The sequence below is a fragment of the Triturus cristatus genome, chromosome 2_2 (assembly GCF_964204655.1).
Source record: "Triturus cristatus chromosome 2_2, aTriCri1.1, whole genome shotgun sequence".
Classification (NCBI taxonomy): domain Eukaryota; kingdom Metazoa; phylum Chordata; class Amphibia; order Caudata; family Salamandridae; genus Triturus; species Triturus cristatus.
This window is the reverse complement of record NC_140582.1, coordinates 549,044,655-549,068,256: the sequence shown is the minus strand read 5'-3', so window position 1 is coordinate 549,068,256 and position 23,602 is coordinate 549,044,655. Positions and strand designations below refer to the sequence as shown.

The window sequence follows — 23,602 nt, the reverse complement described above, 5'->3', positions numbered from 1 at the left end:
TCCCAGTAAGACATATTGTTCAATCCCCAATACTGAATTCACACCCGGTTGTAAACCACCTATTGGCAAAAAGGTTAAAGGAATCATTTATTTTTACCTTAAACACACAGCACTAAGGTGTGTGGTGTGCCCGGCTGCTGCTATGGTGGCTGTGGGCTGCATCTTTTGAATCCTGCCGTGTCCCTGGCTGCTTCACTAACTCGCCTGGTTAGGGAGAGCTGCTCAGTGGAGTTCAGTGTGGAGGCACGAGAGCACGTGAGGGGTATCCTCCGTCTCCATTCGTGGGGTAATATTTGACATTTGAACCCGTCACCCTACAAGGCCTGGAGCACCTCCCAATTATCTGTAAACGCGGTATGGTCTTTCCCTCATCTGAGAATGTAATTCAGTCCATGCCCCACCAATCTCAGTGAATACATATGAATTGATTGAGAACCTGCAGTTTACAATTAAAGGGTGTCTCATATGACCTTGCAAGTTGTTTACATTTTGTATTACAATTTTATTTGAACAAACAACATTTATCTCTGATTTTGTGGGTGCTTTTGAAAGAAGAGTGGACGGGCTGCCCACTGATCAGACAGAGCAGACAGCTGTGGTACCTTATTGCCCCACCCCCTTTCTACCCAACCAGAGGCCAATCTACCACTGCTAGCATCTATCATTCGGGGTTAGGTGTTCAGCCATCAAGTTTCTCACGAAGGCAATATTGTGGAGGATCCGCGTTTCTCTTTTGCCCATTCCACCACATAGATTATTTTTCGTCTAAGAATCGGTTCACTTTCAGCTGCTCCTGACGAGTTTGCCTGATGTCTACCAGATAAAGTATGCTAAATGCTTCCTCTGGAACAGGTATGCACCATTTAGTTTTTGTTGCCCATTACTCTTAATTGTATGCATATGCAGCTCATCTATTTCAAATCCAGTACAAGCGAAACACTTATTCCAGAAATGAGATTGGCAGGAAGGACACTGCGTAAAGAACGCTATGAATGCAGCATCAAGGATTACTACCAAACGGTGAAAACCTCTATTGAGACCTAGGGCTCAACACATTGGTGTGCATATGAGTGTATCCCATCCAATCATCTGTGGACTAATCAGTAACAGGACGAAGGGGAAAAAATGGCAACCAAAAGAAGAGCATAGTGTGCGTCCCAAAACCCCTGAAAAATAGGGGCAGCCAATGCAACATACAAAGTTGTTTTTTTGTGAATTTCTTGTAACACTCTTCATTATACATAGTGCGACAATAAAGTGCAGAAAATCAAGCTTCAACATCATAGTTTTATGTTCAACCAACAAACATGAATGCCAGTTACCTAAGCTCTGGAACATCTCTAGATTTTAAGAAACAAGTCCTTTAATTGTTCTAAGAAATCGTCAAAGTATGAATATAGCAACATCATAGCAACGTATGAACATAGCAATCCATGTTATTGCATCAGCAGTCGAGCTATGAGGGAGCTGTTGATTCACCAGGTTATTAGGCCTTTTCGAGTGGTCTAGGTAATGTTTAGAATATGTCCACTTGTATGCAGTTGCCCTGCAATGGCAGGTTCTCCAGCCACAGTAGAACCTTTAACAAATTAGCTGACATCAGTATTAGCCTTAGGAATAACTAGAAATTGATTAGGATTTGCAAATGCAGGATGTATCTTCAACTTGCAAGAAAGTGGTGGTTGCAGGACACAACAAAGCAGAAGTCTTGCATGTAAGGTAAAGGGGCTTATCCAGAAGCAGCAATTCACAAGGAATAGTTTGACGGTCATCCGACCGTGTGTCTTACACAGTAAGATACTCATTCTACATTGTGTTTAGGGTCAGAATGTGACTGCAGTCATTAAAAGTACAGGTCACATGATTTCCACAATGTTCAAAAGCCATTTTCATCAGCTTCATAGTTTATTTTATGTTTGGCGTGAGTCTTATCAACTTGTTCTCCAGGTTGGTCAGCCAGCCATCCACAGAGAGAAAGGGATGAGGATGCTGGGGAGAGTCGTAGAAGGTCCTAGGCCCAGGCACATCATGGAGGCCAATCCTAGCAACACTGTAGCAAGAACACTGCGCTGGTCCCGGATGATCATCTTCACCATCTCACAAAACTGAAAGAGAAAGAACATAATTAGGGAGCTCAGTACAAGTTTCGCTGAACTGATACATCAGATGAAAAGTTACAACACTTCTCAATTTAGAAGACAAGGAAGGACTCATTTCAATTTTTCCCTCTGACCCAGAGGTAATTTCTCATGCAATAAATACCAATAGCACTAGATATGGTATGGTATTTATTGGGCGCAGTATTATAGCACCATTCGAATGGCTGGTGTAGCAGGAATACCAAATTTTTCCCCATTCCATGGTGCAAAAACCCAGAATGTGGCAGTTTTTACCTACAGAAATTCTGATGCATTTTGCCAGGTAAAAATCATGTGGGGGGATTCCGCCATAATCCCTGACTTATGTGGATGCGCACATTCACATGCGCATAATCACAGACAGATTTCATTTACTGAGCATGGTATTGTGCTGATAAACAGGCTTTTTGGGATAAAGTAATTGACATGATTTCTAAGACTATTCAGTACAAACGTGTACCTTCCTTGCTGTTTTTGCCTCTTTGATATATTGTAGATATTCCTAGATACATTATGAAACTAACAGCTTTATTATTGCTCTTAGATAAGTGGTGAGTTGCATTTACATGGATGAGAGGACCACTGCCTCTGCTACAAGATGCTGGGGGATATCATGATTTCTAATGAGAAGGCATAGACACATGAAAGGATGCTGTCCACAACAGTTAAGTTAGAAAGGAGCTTTATTGCAGAAACAGGTACATAGGGCTAACGGGCCCAGAGGATCAGCACCAACTGAAGTTGGTGTTCTAATCCTCTGTTCCCATACATTCCAATACAGCATTACACTAGATAGAGGGACAGAACAATCGTAGCATTCTATACCATAAAGAGTACAACAGGAGGGAACACAAAAATGCAATATGTAGGACACCACATATCTTCCCGCTTTAAAAAAAGAAAGAAATAGAAAAATAAAATATGCAGTAAGAGAAACAGTGACTAATCACAAAGTTTGCTTGGAACTCTTCTTGCCCTGCAACTTCTCCGTAAGTTAAAATCAGAAGAGTTCATAGGCTGCAAACCTGAATTATTACCAAACTGTGTGACCTTGGCTAGGCGTAAAATGTTCCACCATTGACCACTGTTAAGATGAACAGTGTGGCCCTTAATCTCCACAATGCAGCGAGGTTCTCTAAATTTGGACTTTCCTTTTTGCAGTAACAAGGGATCTTTGACCCTGACTAAATCTCCTACAGCAAACTTAACCACTCTCCTTTTCCCTGAGTGACAGATCTTTTCATATTTGGTACGATTAAAATTGTCACAGGTAATCTTAGCCCTAGAAGCCTCAGAGGATACATGACAGTCACTCTCAATAGCTCTGAGGTTCCAAAAGGGGCACAGGGAAGAGTGCTTTGCACACATTCAACCAGTACCCTATTAAACCTCTCAACTTTCCATTGGATTGAGGTTGATAGAGGGGGGGAGTACGTAGATGTTTCACACCTAGTTTGGCAAGAAACTCTTGCATGGAAACAGAGGTAAATTGCACCCCGTTATCAGTTCATAATTTCTCCGGGACTCCCTCTCTAGAGAAGACATCTCCAGGAAACTAAGGACAGACTTGGAATTCGGTTCAGAAACACCTTTTACTGCTACCCATCTAGAAAGATGATCAATTAGGACAATATAGTACCTCATGCGGTTGGGCGAGACATGAAAAGGACCAAGAAAGTCGACAGCAACTCTTTGCCAAATTCTAGCTGGACACGGGACAGGTTTGGAAACAGGCGTACTAGTAGTCAGATGCTTGTCACTATAGGAACACTGGACACAATTCCTGGCAATATTATCAATGTCATGGTCCATGCTGGGCCACCAAAAGTCAATTCTGATCCTGCGCTTGGTGGCATTCATACCCAAATGGCCAGAGTGAGCGGTTTCCATTATTCTCACTCTGAAAATGTCATGCGGAATAATCTTGCAATCTCTAACCAATAAACCATTCTCAATAGAGAGTTTGTCAGAGATTTTACAGTAGGGTTGTAAATCAATGGATAGTGATCTCTCCTTGGGGCAACCTTTGATAACAAAATGTATGACCTGCCTCAAGATGGGATCATTGGTTAGAGCATCCTGCCAAAGTGGCATGTCAGGGCAAATGACAGTGTCATCAACATTGGCAATGATGCATTCCTCAATGTCTTCAGGCGTATCGTGATTCATTTCAGAATTGTCCACAGGAAGCCTGGACAGGAAGTTTGCCTTAACATTCTTTCCACCGGAGATATGAAGCCTGGAAAATGTGAACTCCAGCAGTTTGGTGGACAACCTGGCCAGTCTAGCCATAGATTTCTTTATCTTGAGGCCAGAGAGAACGTCCACTAAAGGTTTATGGTCAGACCTGAACCAAAACTTCCTTCCCCAGACGTAGGACACCACACACACAAGGCAGCCTTTCTTTCTCTATCACAGAGTATCTCAACTCTACATATTTTATCCTCCTTGATGCAAACCCCACAGTGATTTCCTTTGCACCATCCATTTGGGATAAGTCAGCACCCATACCATAGGCACTCGAATCTACAATGATAAAGGTGTCACGACCCTCAACATAGGCTTAGAGAGGTGGAGCAGACAAGATGCATTCTTTGATTAGGACAAAATGCTCCTGACAAGTGGCCGTCCAAATTAACTCTTAACCTCTTTTTAAAAGATTCCTAAAACACTCAGTGAGACTGGAAAAATTCTTGATGAATTTGGAATAGAATTCACATAAACCAAGGAAAGGGCGTAATTGGTCTTTGTCCTCGGGATGTGGTGCATTGACAATACCCTTAACCATACTAGGTTTGGGTTTAACTCCATCCTTGGTAAGGACATGACCTAAGTATTCAATTTCATTTACCGAACAGCTACATTTATCTTCTCTCAAAGTCACGCCATTACCTTGGAGAGTTTGTAGGACTAGATCGAACACTTGATTGTGTTCAAGCTCTGTATCCGTATGCACAAGAATGTCATCCTAGGGGGAGGAGCCTAGCGTGTGACCAAGATGGCTGCGTGAGCTTTGAGCTCCCGGGACCCTCGCGCCCTCCGTTTACTATCCTGTTTCTCATCCTGTTTCTTATGCACGGTATCCTGCAGATGAGTCATCGCGGGGGCGATTGACGCTGCCCGGGCTAAAATCGCCCGCCGGGGACCGGAGTTGTGGACGACGGCAGATTGCGGCCTACCTCCGAGGGATGCCAGGAGCTCGCGTTGGCAAGATGCCCGGCCTCTAATTGAACAACAGCGGGCCTGTGGGGTGTGAACGGGCGGATGAAGATCGCCGCACTTTCACTTTCACTTTCTCGCCCTATGCTGGCTCCAGCCTGAGAGTGCTTCCTGAGGATCCACGGACATCTGGAGGACTTGCGCCCGACCCTGGTCGTTGAGTGACGGTCCGGCCTGTCTCATTTAGCTGGGTGAGGGACGTTTCTCCGTAATTGCCTACATCGAGTCTGCAATGTCGGCCAAAGCGGAGGCTGACAAGCCGAAATTCAAGGCTACCAGGCGGGGAAGCTATACCCAATCCAACAATATGGATAAATATGCCCAGCAGAAGGGGTCGCCTGGTGGATCGGGACAGTCGCTGGAAGTACAGAAAGCTGACTCGTCCCCGGCCTCGGAGCTGTCGTTGCAGGATGTCATGGGGGCTATTGAGGGGATGCAAACATCGATCGGGCGACAGTTTGATGCCTTGGCACAAAAAGTGGACACGATTTTGGTCGATGTTAACTTGATACGCGCGGATTTGGCCAAAACCAATGAGCGGGTCAAGTCCCTGGACCTCAAGACTACTGGCCTTGCGGATGATGTTTTGGGACTGCAGGCGGAGGTCGAGAAGCTGCGGACTGCTAGTGACCTCTCCGCCCTTCGGCTGGAGGAATTTGAAGGTCGGGCCAGGCGCAACAATGTGCGCATTACTGGAGTCCCGGAATCCTCGGAAGAGCGCTCAGTGGACCTACTCGTTGAAGACTTGGTGGTGAACCATCTTGGGCCTAAGGGCCTTGGAAAGTTTTTTGCCGTAGAACGGGCTCACAGGGTGCCTGGCGGGAGGCCTAAGGCGGGAGCTCCCCCGAGACCGATTGTCGCCCGGATCTTCCATTTTCGAGATCGGGACGCTATCCTGCAAGCGTCGCGGGTGACGGGCCCGGTTCCTTTTCAGAACGCCTCTGTGAGCTTCTATCCTGACTTCACCCAGATGGTGCAGAAGCAAAGGCAGTGTTTCCTGGGGGTTAAGAGACGCCTTAGGGAGATGGATTTGAAGTACGCTATGCTTTTCCCTGCCAGACTACGTGTGGTGTATGAGGATCGGACTTTCTTCTTCGACTCGCCTGAAATGGCCGGAGACTGGTTGGACGCTCTGACATGGAGACGGACCGGCGGGGGCTGCGTCACGGGAGTGGACAGTGGCCGGGCTGAGCAGGAGTGATGCCCCGGGTGTCAGGTTATTTTTATCTGGCCCCAGACAATGACTTGTGGCTAACTGCAGTAATGGGGGGGTGGCGGAGGGCCGTTTGGAGCTCTTTCCTCCCGCGGGGTTCTTTTTGTAGATTTGTTTTTGATAGGGCGACAGGCACACTGCAAGTTGGGGGGGCTTTGTAAGCTGACGCAGGGGTGCAGGGAGGGGGGAGGATTTGGGATGTTGGGGTGGTTGTTGGGGGGGTTTTCTTGCAAGGCGTAGTAATGGTTGTCAGGATGGTTTGGTGGTGGCTTTTCGGGAGGGGGGTGGAGGTCTCTTGGTGTTTGGGGATGGGGGGTAGGGGCCTAAATATTATTAGCTGGAATGTTAATGGCTTGGGTGATCGTATTAAGCGGGGGATCGTCTTACAATTCCTGAAGCGGGCCTCGCCTGATGTTGCCCTATTGCAGGAGACACATCTTATAGGGAATATGTGTTATGCACTTAATAGAAAGGGTTACAAATTCATTGCCCACTCTGGCTTTTCATCGGGCTCCAGGGGGGCGGGCATACTTGTTCGAGCCTCACTGCCACTCGAGGTTGATTCCACCATTGTTGACGATAGGGGGCGGTTCGTAGCTGTGGCGGGGAGATGGGAGGGTAGAACGTTGGTATTGGTTTCTGTGTACGTTCCTCCGGCCCTGCAGGCCTCCACGTTTGCGGATCTGGGCAGGGCCTTGTTGGAACTCCCTGAGGGGCTGCTAGTGGTGGGGGGAGATTTCAATGCTGTTGGCTCTGGGCTGCTTGATAGGCACCCGCCCAGGGATACCGGGGGGGCTCAGAAGTGGCTTCCTGACTTCATAGACACTTTTGGTTTGGTGGACTGCTGGAGACTCCGGCACCCTACCCGGAGTCAGTATACCTTTCACTCCGGGGCGCATGGTAGTCTCTCCCGGATTGATTACTTGCTCACCCTGGCTGCGCATGCCTCTCTAGTTTCTGAGGCTAGGCATATGGCACGTGGCATATCTGACCACTCGCCGGTGTGGGTCCGTTTCGACATTGGCCGGGTAGGAGGAGGTAGGGTGGCTCCTATTAACCCCTGGTACTTCCGTGACCCCAAGACGCGCAGGGCATTGCTGAAGGCAGTTGATCACTATTTTCAGGACAATCAGGATTCGGTTGATTCAGCGGTGTCTCTGTGGGAGGCGTTTAAGACCGTATTGAGAGGGGAGGCCCTCTCATTGGTGGTGGCAGCCAAGCGACGGAAAGACGCCGAGGTGATACAGATTGAGGATGAGATCGCGGCTCTAGAGGTAACCCTGGAGGAGGAGGAGGTTACAGCGGACACTCTTTGAAGCAATCGGAGTACAGGGATCTGGCGGAGAATGCTGCCAAGACCCTTAGCAGGGAGCAGCAGGGCCGTCTGTATGATGTTGGGGATAAGGCCGGGAAACTGCTAGCTTGGTTGGACAAAAAAGAGCGGGTCAATAGAGTGGTGCCGGAGTTAACGATGGAGGAGGGAGAGGTTGTTACTGACCCCGAAGGTATAGTCCAGTGTTTCTCGGATTATTTCCGCGTAGTGTACACCTCGGTTTCGGACAGGCCGACTGCGGACTCGTGTGACCTTTTGCGTGATATTGCTCTGCCCTGCCTTTCTGCCGTAGATAGGGACGACCTAGATGGTGATATAACGGTTGATGAAGTAGCGGGTGCTATTCGGGCGTTGAACTCGGGTAAGGCCTCCGGTCCGAATGGTTTGCCTATTGAATTGTACAAGCTTTGTCCGGATAAGGTCGCTCCTCACCTGCGCGCCATGTTCGTGGAGGCGCGGGTGAATGGGTCTCTGCCGCTTGATCAACGACTGGCAACCATATTGGTGATACATAAGGACGGTAAGCCTCGGGACAAGTGTAGTTCCTATCGGCCGATATCGCTTCTTAATGCTGAGCCGAAAATCCTCGCTAAGATCCTGGCGAACCGCTTGGTCCGGGTGCTTGAGGATTTGATCCACCCGGACCAATCGGGCTTCATTCCGCATCGTAACACTGCATTAAACCTTAGGCGTCTCCATGGGGTGATTGCTAGGGCGGGCACGCTGCGGGAGCCGGCTATTGTGGCGTCTCTTGACGCCACGATGGCGTTTGATACGGTGGAGTGGGCATACCTGTGGGCGGTGCTAGCCAAGTTCGGCTTCGGGCCTGGTTTTGTGGACTGGGTGAGGTTGCTTTACGAGGGTCCCCTTGCTAGTGTTGTGGTAAACGGGAGGGCGTCCAAGCCGTTCAAGCTTGGGAGGGGCACCCGGCAGGGTTGCCCCCTGTCGCCTTTGTTGTTCGCCCTTGCTCTTGAACCGCTGGCAGCGTGGATACGATGGCATCCGAGTATACGTGGCCTTCGATGGTCGCCCGACCACGAGGACCGTATCTCACTTTACGCCGACGATATCCTATTATACCTTGCCTCGCCCCAGAAGTCTCTCATAGTGGTTTGCGACGTCTTGACTTCTTTTGGTAGGAACTCGGGCCTTGTTATCAATTGGGGAAAGTCATATCTGTATGTTTTGTGTGGCGATGTTCCGCCTGTCCCCCGAAACTGTTCGATCCAGATCGCCCAGCAGGGCTTCCGGTATCTTGGGATTTACATCTCCACTGACTCTATCCTGCGATATGAGAAGAATCTGCTCCCCCCCTGGCGCGTCTGCGGCGGGATGCGGCGGGCTGGCGGCGGTTGCCGCTCACCCTCCTCGGGCGCGCCGCATTGTTTAAAATGATGTCTCTTCCCCGTTTCCTCTATGCCTTGCAGAATACCCTTGAATGGGTCCTGACTAGTTACTTTCGAGAGGTCGAGAGCCTCCAGCGTTCGCTATTGTGGGACGGGCGGCCGCACATAGCGATCGCTAAGTTGCCGCTCCCGTGGTACGATGGTGGTATTGCGCTTCCGGGCATTCGAAGATACTACTGGGCTACCCAGTTGTGCGCGATTAATCATGGCGTCTATGGCTCGGCGTTGAGCCATAGACGCCATGCCATGGATCGGTGGTTACTGCGTGGCGGTAATTACCACAGAGCTCTGTACTCGAAGTCGTTGGACTCGTCCCTTACGGGGCCCACTGGGGTGGCGGTGCGGGTGTGGAAGTTGGCGACGGACTCCCTGGGTTGGGGGGGCAGGCTTACCCTCGCTACCCCGTTGTTTGATTCTGATATCCTGGGGAAGCTTTGGCATACTAAAGGGTTCGAGAAATGGGATTTGATCGGTATCTCCAGGGTCGGAGACTTGCTGGCTCGGGGCAGGGTGAAGTCCTTTGAGGAGCTGCAGAAGGAGTATGAGCTGGGGAGCACTGAGTTTTTCCGCTATGCCCAGGTGCGTCACGCCTTGCGGTCGGTCCTCGTAGAAGGTGAGAAGGTGCCTGCGTCCTCTCCGTTGGAGGACCGAATTCTGGATGGCCATATGCCGGAGAGCGCGATCTCTCTCATCTATAAGAAGCTGATTAATGTCCGGGCTGACCTTCTTCGGGGGTTGCGGGATCAATGGACTAGGGATGGCCTCGAACTGGATGACGACTGGCAATGTGCAGTTTCTTCTCCTAGGGAGGTTGCGATTCCGTCGCGTCTGCGGCTGGTGCAGCTCAAAATACTCCATCGAGTCTACGTGACAGGTCCTAGGTTGGTCCGTATGGGTTTCTCTGAGGAGGGTTTATGTAAGCGAGGCAGCGGCATGGTGGGTACCTTCTTACATATCATCTGGGAATGCGGCGTGATCGCGGAGTTTTGGAGGCGAGTTCATGCAGTGATGGGGGAGGTGACGGGCATTGTCATGCAGCCGGAGGCGCGGTGTTGTCTCTTGAACGTTTGGGGTCCTACCGATCTTGATGACGCACAGACTCAGTGGGTGACCCTGGGGAACATGGTGGCTAAGCGGGACATCGCGCGCCTGTGGGGCTCTGCTGGGCCTCCTGCGCTGGCAGCGTGGAAGGAAAATATGGATTGGAGCATGCTCAGGGAAAAGACAGTGTATTGTGCTAGAGGGCGCCCGCGGAAATGGCATGCAGTATGGGGGCGATGGAACCACTACAGGGGGGGACATATGTCTGCCCCCTGATCCGGATCCGCCTGAGGAGCAACTTTCCCCTTGACATTCTTTCCGGCTATGTATTTATTGTTGATTACTGATTGCCTTTTATGAGTCTCTGCTTTCCCCCTCCCTCCTATCATTATAGCGTTGTTTTTGGTGGACGAAATGGGACTAGCTCCCCCTCATGGGCACCCCTCATGTGCATTCGAAGCTTATCGCCTTGCAAGTGTTTGGTTTGTGTTTATTTAAAACTAAACCTTTCTGATTCTCCTTTCGGTGCAGTGCGAACGCTTTTCTGTGTTGCTCAACTTAAGCTGCCGAACCTCTGGGTTGTCGGCTGAATAGCTGTGTTCCGGATTTACTGAATAAAGGTTTTTAGAAAAAAAAAAAAAAAAGAATGTCATCCTAGAAGATTAAAACATTGGGAACATTGTGAAACATTTTTGTCATTACTTTCTGGAACACAGAAACTGCAAAGGCCAGTCCAAATGGCATGCAGCAAAATTGAAATGTACCATCAGGTGTTCCAAATGCTGTTAGATGGTGAGATTGTTCATCTAGAACTACCTGATGATAGGCTGAATGTAAATCCAGTATTGAAAACTATTTGGACCGACCTACGGCAGTGATAAGATCCTCAATTTAGGTAAAGGAAAATTCTACACCCAGATGGCTTTGTTGAGAGATCTTAAATCAACACATAAGCGAAGTTCCCGAGATCTCTTTTTGGTCAAAACGGTGGGAGACAACCAGAGAGTGGCATCAACAGGTTCAATTATACCATCATTGAGCATTTTGTTTAACATTATGGAGAGATCGTTCCTTATACTGTGCGGGGCATTTCTAAGTTTGTGCTTAACAGGAGGTACACTTTCTTTGATATTGATGGAATGGGTAAAGTCCTTGATTTTTCCAATTTTATTTCCAAAGATCGGTTCAAACTTATGTTTCCATTGAGTAGAATGGGAAACCAAGTTTATTAAAGAAACAGGATTCTTCTGACGTGATGTAAAATCATACCGAATTCTGCTTGATACCACCACCCTAAAATGTTGATACCTTTTAAAGCAACACACTTTACCATGGATGGTTTTGTTTTGGAAAGAAATGTCGGCCCAAAAATAACCAGCAAGGTCAATCCTGCTACCCTCAAACGCAGTAGTGATGACATCAGGAGGTAGCAAAACCACGTGAGACCAAGTTTGTTTGTATTTATCAATAGAAATAATGGCGATTCTAGCTCCTGAATCAACGAGAAGAGGAATATCATGCCTCTGGATGGACACTTGAACAAAAGGATTCCCATATCTCTTTTCAGTATGAACATTATTGATTTCCAAGAATTCAACCGAAACAACAGATAAAGACAACTCCTGGACCCTTTTTTCAAAATGTTCAGGATCCTCAGTAACAGCAAGGTCTTGAACACTTCTAATGGGAAAACGTTTGCCACCCCTACAAACTTTCCCAAAATGGCCAGTTTTCTTACATCTCCAGCACTCTTGGGCAATGGCAGGGCAATTTCTGTAATTGGAAAGGTGAGGAGAGCCACCCCTGAAGCACTGGAAAAGAGAAATGTTCAGTGCAGGAGTCATACTTTTATTATTTCTCTCCAATAGGTCCTTACTCTTTTTAGATTTGACATCGCTGGTAAGCTGAGTGCTACTAAAGGAATTAGCGGCAGCGATAGAGGAGTAAGTATTGGACTCTAACTGTTTTGAATCCAATTCTGAGCGTTTGATACTCTTTGCAATGTCAATCATTTCATCTAAGGAGGGATTCTTACAAGACAGAAGTTTCTGTTGGATTTTCTTGGAGTAGCATCTGCAGATAATTTGATCCCTTATTAGCAGAGGGGTAAAATCATCCAAATCACAGTAACTGGCTGGAACCTTTAACGCGGCGACATAAGTGTCGATGGATTCATTAGTATTTTGGACACGGGTGAAGAACTTGTGTCTGTGCACAACTAAATTGACTTTGCCTTCAAAATAAATACTGAGTTGTTTGAGAGCTTGTTGGTATTCGTCCATGTCAACGCTGTCATGACCAGAATATGTTGGTAGGTGTTCAAAAACATTCTGGCCTTCTACGCCTAAATAATAGTAGAGAAGACTGCATTTCCTATCGGGTTTGAATTTCATGCCATCAATGGCTCCCAAGTAAGCAGTAAAAGATCTGCACCATAACCGCCACTTTAGTGGTGGTTCACCTGGATCCCGCAAGAAATAGCTAGGAAGAGTTATAGATTGCATGGTGCAGTGATAAACAGTTCAGGAAGAAAAAGAACGCAGCAAGAAAGAAGGCGAAAGACAGAGAAGCAAATGAGTGTGAAGGAAGGAAGAACGAGGAACAGTAGAAAGATAGAAAAGAAAAACTGGATACAAATGCATGAGACACTGGATTCACAAAATATGCACAATAGAAATAGTGCTAGATGAAAGAGGATGACTAGCACACACACACTCTTGAAAAATGACAAATTAGAGGTTTGGATAGGGTGTGAATACTACAGAGATCACAGATGTTGGAGATGCAGAAGAAAACGATGCAGTAATGGATTGGTGTTCTCAGAGATGTTCTTGTAGTTGTAGAATGCTAAGCAATGGAGCACGTGTACAAAGGAAGTGTGTGGATCCACAAGTTCTGAAGAGAGGTTAGCGTGCTTGTTGTTGCATGCACTTCCTTGTACACAGGAAGTGACGCAACAAGATGACAGGAAAGACCAGAAATGTGAGCTGGTCGTGGAGGAGGTGTCCAGAATTTAGGGAATCCAAAAGAAATGTCCAGCACGACACACTGTAAGGAGTTAGTGCGTCAATGCTGGAGCGGTCTCCCATGGCTGGATGCACAGAGAGAGTCAAAAATGCTGATGCAAGCGCACAAAGACCGGCAGTGCGTATTCCAGGAGACCAGAGCTCATTGCGTTGTGCTGTGTGTCCAAGGAAACCAGAGCTTGTGATGTCGGGGCAGCCTCGCTGAAAGGTAAGGCGCGTGTATAGGCACTCGAGAGATTGTTTGGAGTGAAGTTTGAACACAAACACTGGCGCATGTGGATGCGTTTGTGAGGCTCCTCGTAAAAGATTTGAATGAAGACACAGGCGAGAGGGCAAAGCGGGCGCTAATCCAAAAATGATGAAATAGTTTAGTGCAAGTTGTGCGGAGTTCTCATAGGCAGTCAAGGAGAAGTTGAAGAAAAAAAAACTATCCCATGGCCCGTTGGAAAGAGAAAACAAAACACAGTACCTTATTGAAGCAGGACTTCAGTAGGAAGACACTTGCCACATAGGAAAGCTCCAGATCCCATGCCAGTCGCCATATGAAAGGATGAAAGGACGCTGGCCACAGCAGGATAAGTTAGACAGGAGCTTTATTGCAGAAACAGGTACTTGGCTTTAACGGGCCCAGAGGATCAGCAACAACTGAAGTTGATGTTATAATCCTCTGTTCCCATACATTCCAATACAGCATTACACTAGATAGAGGGACAGAACAATCCCAGCATTCTATACTATAAAGAGTCCAACAGGAGGGAACACAGAAATGCAATATGCAGGACACCACAACACACTATGATTTACAACTCTAGACAGCATATTTGTTCATCATGTGGGATCCTCTACGTTCATATTTATACAACTATGGAACTGATGTATGATGTGACATGAAGTTCACATCTGTGTTGCTGAATTATGCCAAGATGTTTCCGAATGCCTCTTGATTTATGAAAAATATTTTCATTTTGGCTCAGATGCTTTGGTCTTACACCGTACATGGGGAAGTTCATGATTGCATCTGTACTGACTGGACTACATGCACATATATTAATGTTTTCTTTCAGTGTGGAGCATTGTCTTGTACAGAATTGTTGTGTATTGTCCTGAGAGATACTAAAATGTCTGCCCTGTAGAGGATTGTTTTCATTGTAAAAGCAAAAGCAATACATTTCAAAAACAGAGTTAAAAAAGAAAATCTGCAGGGTTCAATAATATTCGCATATCATGGAATGCAGGGGCTAAAGGCCAGATGTATTAAGCCACTCTGCAGTCGCAAACCCTGCAAGTTAGGGTGTTTCAGACCCCAAAATGGTATTTTGTTATTCACTAAAGTCATTTTGAGATTCGGTCAAGGCTTATTGAATCACAAAATGTGGTTTTTAAACTGATACAGAATCACAATTTGGAAGGGGGTGTTTAAACTTCAGTATAAGATATATCAGTGGTTTGGAACCGCAATTCCGGTTGTAAATCATTGAAAAGTGACAGACACCATAATGGAGGTGGTAACTCATTTACAAAAGGGAAGGGAATGTTAAATAATGTAAATGTTTTTAAAACACATCCATGTTTCCAATACGGAAAACGAGATGTATTTAAAAAATTGTTTATTTATTAAAAGGCGCTCACAGACATGATAATCTGCTGGTCCTTGCAGGCTACCATCCCTGTGATGGCCTCCAATCGGAGGGAGCTACAGCTTGTATTCATGAGGGAGGATGGATTGCAACCCACTTTGAACAGGAACTTTGTGAACCAAACTATTAGTTTATATTCTACTGGGTTATTTTGAAGGCCAGGATGATTTTAGAGGACACAGTGTATTGGACAAACTGTATGGCTAATATTTCGGGATGGCACCACCAAGGCTGTTTGGGTATTTTTTTTTTTTTAGACATGGGCTCAAACAGCAAATTCTTTTGGCTACACAAGCAGGTGGAAGTAGTGAGGGAGATAGTTCACAGGAAGTCATTTTGAGAAACCATGATATGGTTGATTAAAGACTGGGGATTTATATGAATTATTCATCAAAGTTGAGAATTTATCCACTAAAACAAATTGAGAGCAATGCCATTGCATGTCAGGGAAGAGTTCTGTCTGCATGATGTTGGTGGATCTTTGTGAGCAAGGTGTGTTTGAACCAATGGATAGTTTATGTTGGTTATCACCGATCGTAGTGGTACACAAATGTAATAATATACTGTGGATGTACATTGACCTCAGGAGTGTCAATAGATCCATTTGAGTGTCAAATTATTTGTTGCTTCGCATTGAACTGATGGTTGATGCACTCAGTGTTGCATGCTTTCTCTCCAAGTTGGATATGCATGCAGCCTATCACCAGATATTTCAAGACATTTGGCAACATTTCTCACCCCAAACTATTTCAATACTTCAAGATGCTATTTGGACTGCCATCAGCTGTGGTTGTGTTTCAGTCACTAGTGGGGGGTGTGCTGGTAGGGGTAAGAGGTGTATTAACCTTTCAGGGTGATCTATGGGTGTTTGGCTTGAGGATGAATATGTGGAAAGTTTGAATAGGATTCTGGAAAGGATGAGGAGCAGAGGGTTGCAGTTGAGAAAGGAGAAATATATTTTGAGAGAAAAAAAGATAATAATATTGGGGACATCTGATCTCAGAAGAGGGTTATTGAAGGCTACTGAAGCAGCATCAGCACCTGTGGGTACAGAACAGCTCATGTCTTTCATGGTAATAGTAGACTGCTATAAGAAATTTGTGGAGCATTTTGCAACTTATCAGAGCCTTTAATGAGAAATATCAAAAAGGGGTGAAATGTATCAGAGGACATGAGCAAAAAGAGGTCTTCATTAAAATCAAGAGTTCCTCAAGGCATGTACCAGATTTGAGTCACAGGATATGAAGTAGAGAAAGACCACATTATAGCTTTTGTCTGCTGCTCCCTCAAAAATCATGGAATGCATGTTCACAAATTCGGAACATGTGGTTGGTGGACAAGATTCAACAAATTTCATAAATCTTTGGTACAATTTCTAAATGGCACTAATGTTTGTTCTTGTAGGGCCACTGCATATGCTCTAAGTTGTTAGAATATCACCTTGTTGTTGAGCATCTTCCTAGAAATAGAAATAAGAAAATAGATTATATGTTGATATTGCTGCTGGTTGAGGCAGATGATAACTGTTCTGATGATTTTCACAATAATTAACATTTTGAGGCTAGTATAGTATGGTCGGCTAAAGGGTGTGCCACTGAACAGGAGCGGTAAACAACTATGGATCATGATTGTGACCTGAAATAGTAATAGACTGGGTCAAGTAAAGTTGGCCCAAGTAAAATACCCAGTCTGTTGGGCTGAAAATGTACATGAAATCGAAATCAGACATATTGACTGAAGGGAGATTACTGTTTAGAGAGCATTAGCTGATACGTCCACCTTTCTCCAGGATAAGGGTGTTGAATCTCATGCATGAAGGCAACTTATGTAAGATTTTCAATAAGAAAGGGTTATTTCCCAGGTATTAATGGCAAAGTATTGATTGAGCTAGTGAGCAGTAGGTTGGAAATCTCTGAGGTATGCAGGCAGAATGACAAGAGTTTAAAAATCAGGATACAACCTGATTAGGGGACTGATCAAGTCTGTGAGAGATTTGGATATTGATTTTCTTGATACTTCCAATGCTTTGCCCATAGCTCAAAAATATGCAACAATTTTGGTTGGCCACAGGTCTAAATAGTTGGAATATTACTGTGTGAGTGATTCTAACACAAAGAATATGATTCAGTTCTTGCCTAAAGTTTTTTCTTGTGAAGGTATTACTAGTAAAATATGGTTTGGTGACGAGCTGCAATTCACTGTGGTGGAAATATTTTTTTTTTTTTTTCGGGTGAAGATTGGGGGGGCAAACATAAAAGGTGAACTTTGTAACATTCACAGGGTAATTGAATGGTAGAGAAAACCAATAAGTTGGTGAGCTAGTGTGTGACATAGTTAGTGCCAAGCAGGGTGTTTTTGATTAATGCACTGAGGTCTATGCTAAGGCCATTCTGGAAGACCCCACACACTACCACAGGTGTGTCACCCTTTTAGGGTGTAGTGAGGGAGAATTTCCTAAGATGTAATGAGGCCAGTCTGGTTGAATACTTTTGTGTCAAGATGTGTGTGGTAAGTGAAGTCAAGGGTGCTTGTAATACAGAGAAAGAGTGAGAAGAGGTATGATGCCTTCATGGGTTATCAAGCGTACAGCACTGAAAAAGTGGGATGTGGGCTGTATCAAGCTAATGTGTGAAGCAAAAAAAGGAGAGTTAAAGTATGAAAAAGGAAATGGTAGTTGCTGACATGGCAAGGAATGCTGTGAAGGTATTGAATGGGCAGTGGTGGAACTTGGAACACGTACATAATATAGCAGATGAGAATTTGAGCTCCAAGACTGATGTATCGTATGGGATAGAATATGAGCAAGTAAAGCAACACAGCAAGTTGGGTTTTAAAGATGGGAAAGGTACTCCTAAGAAATTACATAAGTCTGAATGCGTATCACATTAAAGGAGTTTGGAGCATATATACTAATCTTTCATCAACGCAGGGCAGCAATTAAACTTGCTGAGCTGCGTTTGCATGAAAGGGAGAGGGGAGAAATGCTCCACGTTTAAAAAGATATGGAGCATTTCTGCACTCTCCTTGCACTGGCGCACTGTGGCCCTCTAGCGCCAATGCAAGTACCCTTGCACCATAGTGCAAGGGTGCCTGCATTACAGGCAAGATTTGCTTTGTACAGGAAAGTAAGCCATTCTGCGCAAATACAATCCTTAGAGGCATTCTTTACCTTCTATGTGTGCTGCAAAATGCAGCAAATGTGGAAAGAGGAAATAAAAAAGAGATATCAAGATATTTTTCCTTGTTACACCTCTCTGGAGAAGGAGTAGCATTTTGATGTATTCCCAGGTTTACTAGCACTAGTAGATCTGGAAATACGCCAAAATCAATGGGTGGGTGCATGGAAATGCCCATGCTCTACTCATGGAACGCCTTCCGCCTTGAAATGTAATGTGCCACTGCTGTGTGCATTACATTTCTTGACAAAGCCACGCAAGGCGGCACAAGTCACTCCTTGTGTGGCTTTGCAAATATTACTGAAGCTTTTGCATTACATTATAGTTTTCCATAAAATTGCACACTGCCGTTTAACACCATGACTTTTCACAGTGTAAATAGTTTTCAGTTCCAGGTATTTGTATTAGGTCTTCTCTGGTTTGGGACTTTCCCTATGTCGTTTTATTGTTATGTTTTCAGATTTTTGGGTTTTATTTAGGGAACAGAGTTGTGGTACGTCTTAGGGTGTCTGTTGTAGAAACCTACAGCCAGTTTTATGTTCTGGAATGCTTAACAGTTTGAGCTGACAGTTGCAGAACACAGCAGCTGCTCCTGCTGTGTGACGAAATAAACTGCTTCCATACCTACCTGCATCAGGACTTAACTGGCATTGTTCAACTACCAAAAATGGGCATCTCGTCCCACATGTGATAATTCTTTAATTGCAATTCTTACTTTATAAAGAAAGAAAAGGCACTGCATTTTGAAATCACCACAATACAATACAGTGTGAATGACTATAAATGTAATGTTTTAACCAAAATAGTTTAACATGCCAATTTTACTAGGTTAGCGTCAATTGCAAGACCCATAGTGCAGTGAATGCTGTTAATATACAGAATCAGTAAGTGTGCTTAGAAGCTCAGTAAAATATACTTTTTTAAACTGTTGCAAAGATGGTAGTGGAACGAGGGATAAATTCCTTCAAACAAACCCTCGACTGACTGCCCCTCAGGGGTTCTTTTGTTGCAGGAAAGAAGATGGATGACAGATATTTAATGTTCTAAAGAAGAAACTAAGAGTTGCAATTTGATTGTGTGTTCAAACATATTCATCTAACAAAGTGTCTAGACAAAAGCACTGAGAAAGCAGAAAGAAAGCATAAATACAATAAAGTTCCATCAATCAAGAAAAGGAAAATACTGACAGAGACATTGACCCCACGCCCCCCCCCCCCCATTCAAGCATGCAGATAACCAGAGTTAATTTTTAATAGGCAATATACGAACGTTACTTCTAATAAAAAGAGAACATGTAAAGAAAGCAAATCTATAAACAGTCAGAAAATGAACAAATGATAAGAGGCCCTTGATAATCACAAAATACATATTTATAATAATTTAAACATGTTCAAGCAAACACTAGATGTCATTGAAAGGTAAGATGTAAAAGTATAAGAAAGGTGCAACAAACTTCAGTAAAATAGCAATGCATTATTAACAATATCTTGAAGCGAGCCTTCAAACAAATAGTCTATTAGGGTAAGGTGCACTGAAGTGAATGAGATCAGTCTTATATTTCAAGAAAATACCCGTTCGTACATTTACAGTCCGTCAGAGATGAAGAATGAATTTCTAACTCAAAATAAATCAAGGAATACATCTGTGTTAATCAGTTGTCACTTTAAATGTGAGAGCATCTCTAGTTCTTGAGCAATACCAATTTTACACATTTATGACTTTAATGAGCCACTGTTTTCCAAACTTCGTTTAAAGACTTTACTGACGAGAAGCTGTTAATGATCACCAAGGGACACGGAGCAATGTCTACTCCTCAAACCAACGTGGCTCTTTTCAGTAAAACCTTTTAAAGTTCGACATCCACTTACAGGAGTGACTCCTCCATTAGAGCAGAGGAGCATTGCCCCACTAATAAAATGCTATAGAAAATGCCTCATAGATGAAAAATAAAATGGTAATAATTTTTTTTCACTAACCAGCATCCCGAGCCGAGTGTCGGGGCGGGGCTAAGCCATTGCTACTGAGTGGCAGCAGGGAGGAATGGTGTGCTGGGCACTTAAGTTTAAAGTGCATGTGTCACTTTGGCCGGCACAGGCTTCCAGTGCTCTTGGGAGTGCCGAGAGAGCCAGCTCGATCCAATTCTTGCTCTTCTCTCATGCTGGTTAACAGCATGAAAGCAGAGCCAGGATTGGTTAGGTGAGTTAGCTGGGACCCGCACTGGATGAGAGAAAAACACCAGGATCTGAGCGAGGATGAGCAGCAGGGAAAGTGAATATTTTATTTTACTTTTTAAATTAATTTAATGTGCATTAAATCACCGACATGAATTACATCATTATTTTAAGGTTAATGATTTTAACTTGAAAAGGATAATGTAATGCACGTCAGCAGTTTAGTAATGTAATTGCATGCATGCACCCACCCATTTGCCCGCCTCACCACTTTCCATAGTTGGCAGCCGCTGCTGTCCACTTAGAAATCCACTAGCATCGGGACAGACTTTCAAAGGTGCCTCAACAAGTTGAGAATTCTTTCAGTCCAAGCTTTGACATCCTCAGAGGTGAGCAATGTGTGCTCATTATTTCTTACTCTTTGAACTCGGTATCTAGTTTCAAGTTAACTGTTAGAATTATCCTTAAAGTTTGATATCTGGTGTCTGATCAGAAAAAAACATACAATGTCTATAAGCCAATATACCAGCAGACACTGAACACACCAAAGAGGTGCTTGCTTTATTAGTATGCAGCTAATAAATCACTTCAATCAGCTAATACACATTTTAGTCTACAAAAATTCCACAACTCAGGCCTTCAGGCACCACATATTTTTAATGCAACACACAGAAGGCAAGAAAGGAGTTAGCCTAGACAACTGTTCAATAAGATTAATGTATTTTAGACTCTTACGGGACTGTAAAGATTCTTGCTCTGATATCATTGTTCAAAATTATTCTAGACTGATGACAATTCAAGTCTCAGGGCCTAATTTATATTATGGAGGATGGCCCATCTCTCTGTCAGGGAGATGGAGTGATTGAGTCTGTCGCCCTGATGTAGGTGCCACCAAGTAAATTTAGAAATGACTGCCAAGCTGGCGGTCCTTTCTACAGCATTGGCAGGAACCGCTGTCACAGGGGATCCTGTCAATGCTGTTTACAGTTTGGTGCAAGGCTCAGTCACATGACGGAGCCATGCACCTTACTGCTTTCTTTTTCATTTTCCGAAAGAAATTTCCAAAGTAGGATTTTCATTTTGAAAATAAAAAAGAAAATGGTTTCCTCGCCATGTGAGTCCTCTCCCATGGTGAGGGTAGCATTTAGCAGTTTGACTGCCCCTTACCGCCAGGGATTTCCTGACTGTGTCATCAGGTGAAAACTGGAAACTAACTCCACCCATCTAAATTAGGTGGTCAGAATTAGAGGTCTGCTTCCAACAGACCTCACTTGATAAGGCTATCAGAGGGGCTTATTCATAGCAGAGACGGAGTAGTCTCCGCCGCCATTAAACCTAAGGTCCACTTGCATATACATTTGGCGTGGCTATACAGACGATCAGTTGCCATTGCAACTGTTTTTTGTGCACCCAATTGCATGTTTGAGAATCTGTGTGGAGAGGCAGTGTTTAACCCCAAACTAATTGAAGGCCCTATAAAGCTCCTAATTTTAGGGAAATCCATTCCACTCCGAGCCACTGAACTTTAAATTTACTAAATGAGAATGATTTTTACCTCCGGGACCACAGTAAATCTTAAAAGCAACTATTCCACTTCTTGATTACTAAATTAGTTAACATGTGAGGATTTAACTACATATAACATTTTGGGTTAAAGATTGAGGCACAGATTACACCATTTAGCTATAATCACATTAATTTTACCTGTATTTTACTTATGTTACGTAATATTAAATTGATGCCGAAGGGGCTTAGTAAATAGGTGGAGGCAATGGATGTGCAGGATTGTTACACAGTAGTTCCAGAAACTGAAGCCAACTAGAGTTATCTAGCAGATAAGAAAAGTGCAAGGACAGGATAGGCAAGATGTCTTGGGAGTAACACAATTGACTAGTGCACAGCTGAGACTGCAACTGACAAGCCCACTCAGCCACAGTGGCCAGCCAAGCCAGGAAATGATGGCAGGGTACGGACACACTTTAATATTGGAGGTGATAGCAGCTTCTACAACAACCCTTGCAAACAAGATAGACACTACCTTACAGACATAAATCTCCTCAGGGCACAGAAAGCAAAAAGGAAACTAATACACTGGCTGACCATCTTTAAGGGGGGAGTCTTGGAATGTCAAAACAAGATCAAAATGCTGTCGGCCCAGGCCACAGGTTAGTCAAGAGAGTAAGATGCAGAGGTCAAGCCTCTGGGGGAGAGGAGTTGGCCTAACGGCTAGGGCGCTCGACCTCGACCTGGGGAACTGGGTTCGAGTCTCGGTAATGTCGCTGAACATCCTGTGATTCTGGGCAAATCACTTAATCTCCCCATGCCTAACAAAAAATTAATGTGTGTCCTCATGTAACGTAACTGGTGCTATGTAAAGCGCTCTGATACCTGATTGGATTAGGGTCAAGTTTGTGCTATATAAAACTCTGCAAAAAAAATAGAAAAAATAAAATGAAAGCCCTAGTGGAACAATCTGGGTTTCCAGAGACGTCGGACACCCCATTGACAAAGCTTGTTCCTGAGGGCCAGATAACAAGAGCTCTTAACCCAAGGGGCATATCAATATTTTTTTTCTGTGAAACGAGTACACTGGATGCTGGCACAGTGGCAACCACCAGGAGAATCACAAAAAACGATAAATGAACACGTTCTAAATGACAGAGATTCCATTCTTCAGTATGTCTGTAGGTCTGGTGCCCCACAGTACAAAAGCAGACTGTCCAAATCTTGCAGCATTATATACAGCAGGTGAAGTGGCATTGCAAGGGAAGCAGAAAAACTGTGGGCACTATGGTTATGCATGAAGGAAAGACTCCCATTTTCACAGAAAAAAACAGCTGTTTGGGAATGGCTGGAAATGTGAGCCAGGATGCTGCTATCATGGGCGCTCTCCAAACCACACTGGAATGTCTGGCTCCACAAGGGGAGCCCTGGGATCCCCAGGAAATGCAAGCAGGTTAAGAAACTCAGAGCATCTACTGAGGTCAGGCAGGACACTTGTGCAGGATGATGGCACATTAACACAAAGGAAAGCAAGGAAGCGGGGAGCAAGGGAATGCGGCATAAACTGGCATGGCAATGGAAAACATAGCATTGGAAGGGAAGGATTGGCATTCATGAAGCTCTGTGAAAGGCGAGTCTGCTTAGATGGATCAGTGAAATATTCCACAGAAGTTTACGACTGTTTTGCTATCTGCCTATAATTTTGCTATATACCGAGGAGGTTGAGTGGGGGAGAAATT

At 44.8% G+C, this 23,602-nt stretch overlaps 1 protein-coding gene across 1 annotated transcript in view; it reads right to left on the bottom strand.

Moving 5' to 3' along the window:
- Positions 1-1,273: 1,273 nt before the first annotated feature.
- The window catches only part of LOC146862496 (lecithin retinol acyltransferase-like), a 92,034-nt gene continuing 69,705 nt past the window's right edge, over positions 1,274-23,602 (bottom strand). The window contains exon 2 of the mRNA XM_085641701.1: positions 1,274-2,105. Within this exon, the coding sequence (XP_085497827.1) occupies positions 1,953-2,105 (153 nt within the window). The 3' untranslated portion in view covers positions 1,274-1,952. The remainder of the gene's footprint in view (positions 2,106-23,602) is intronic.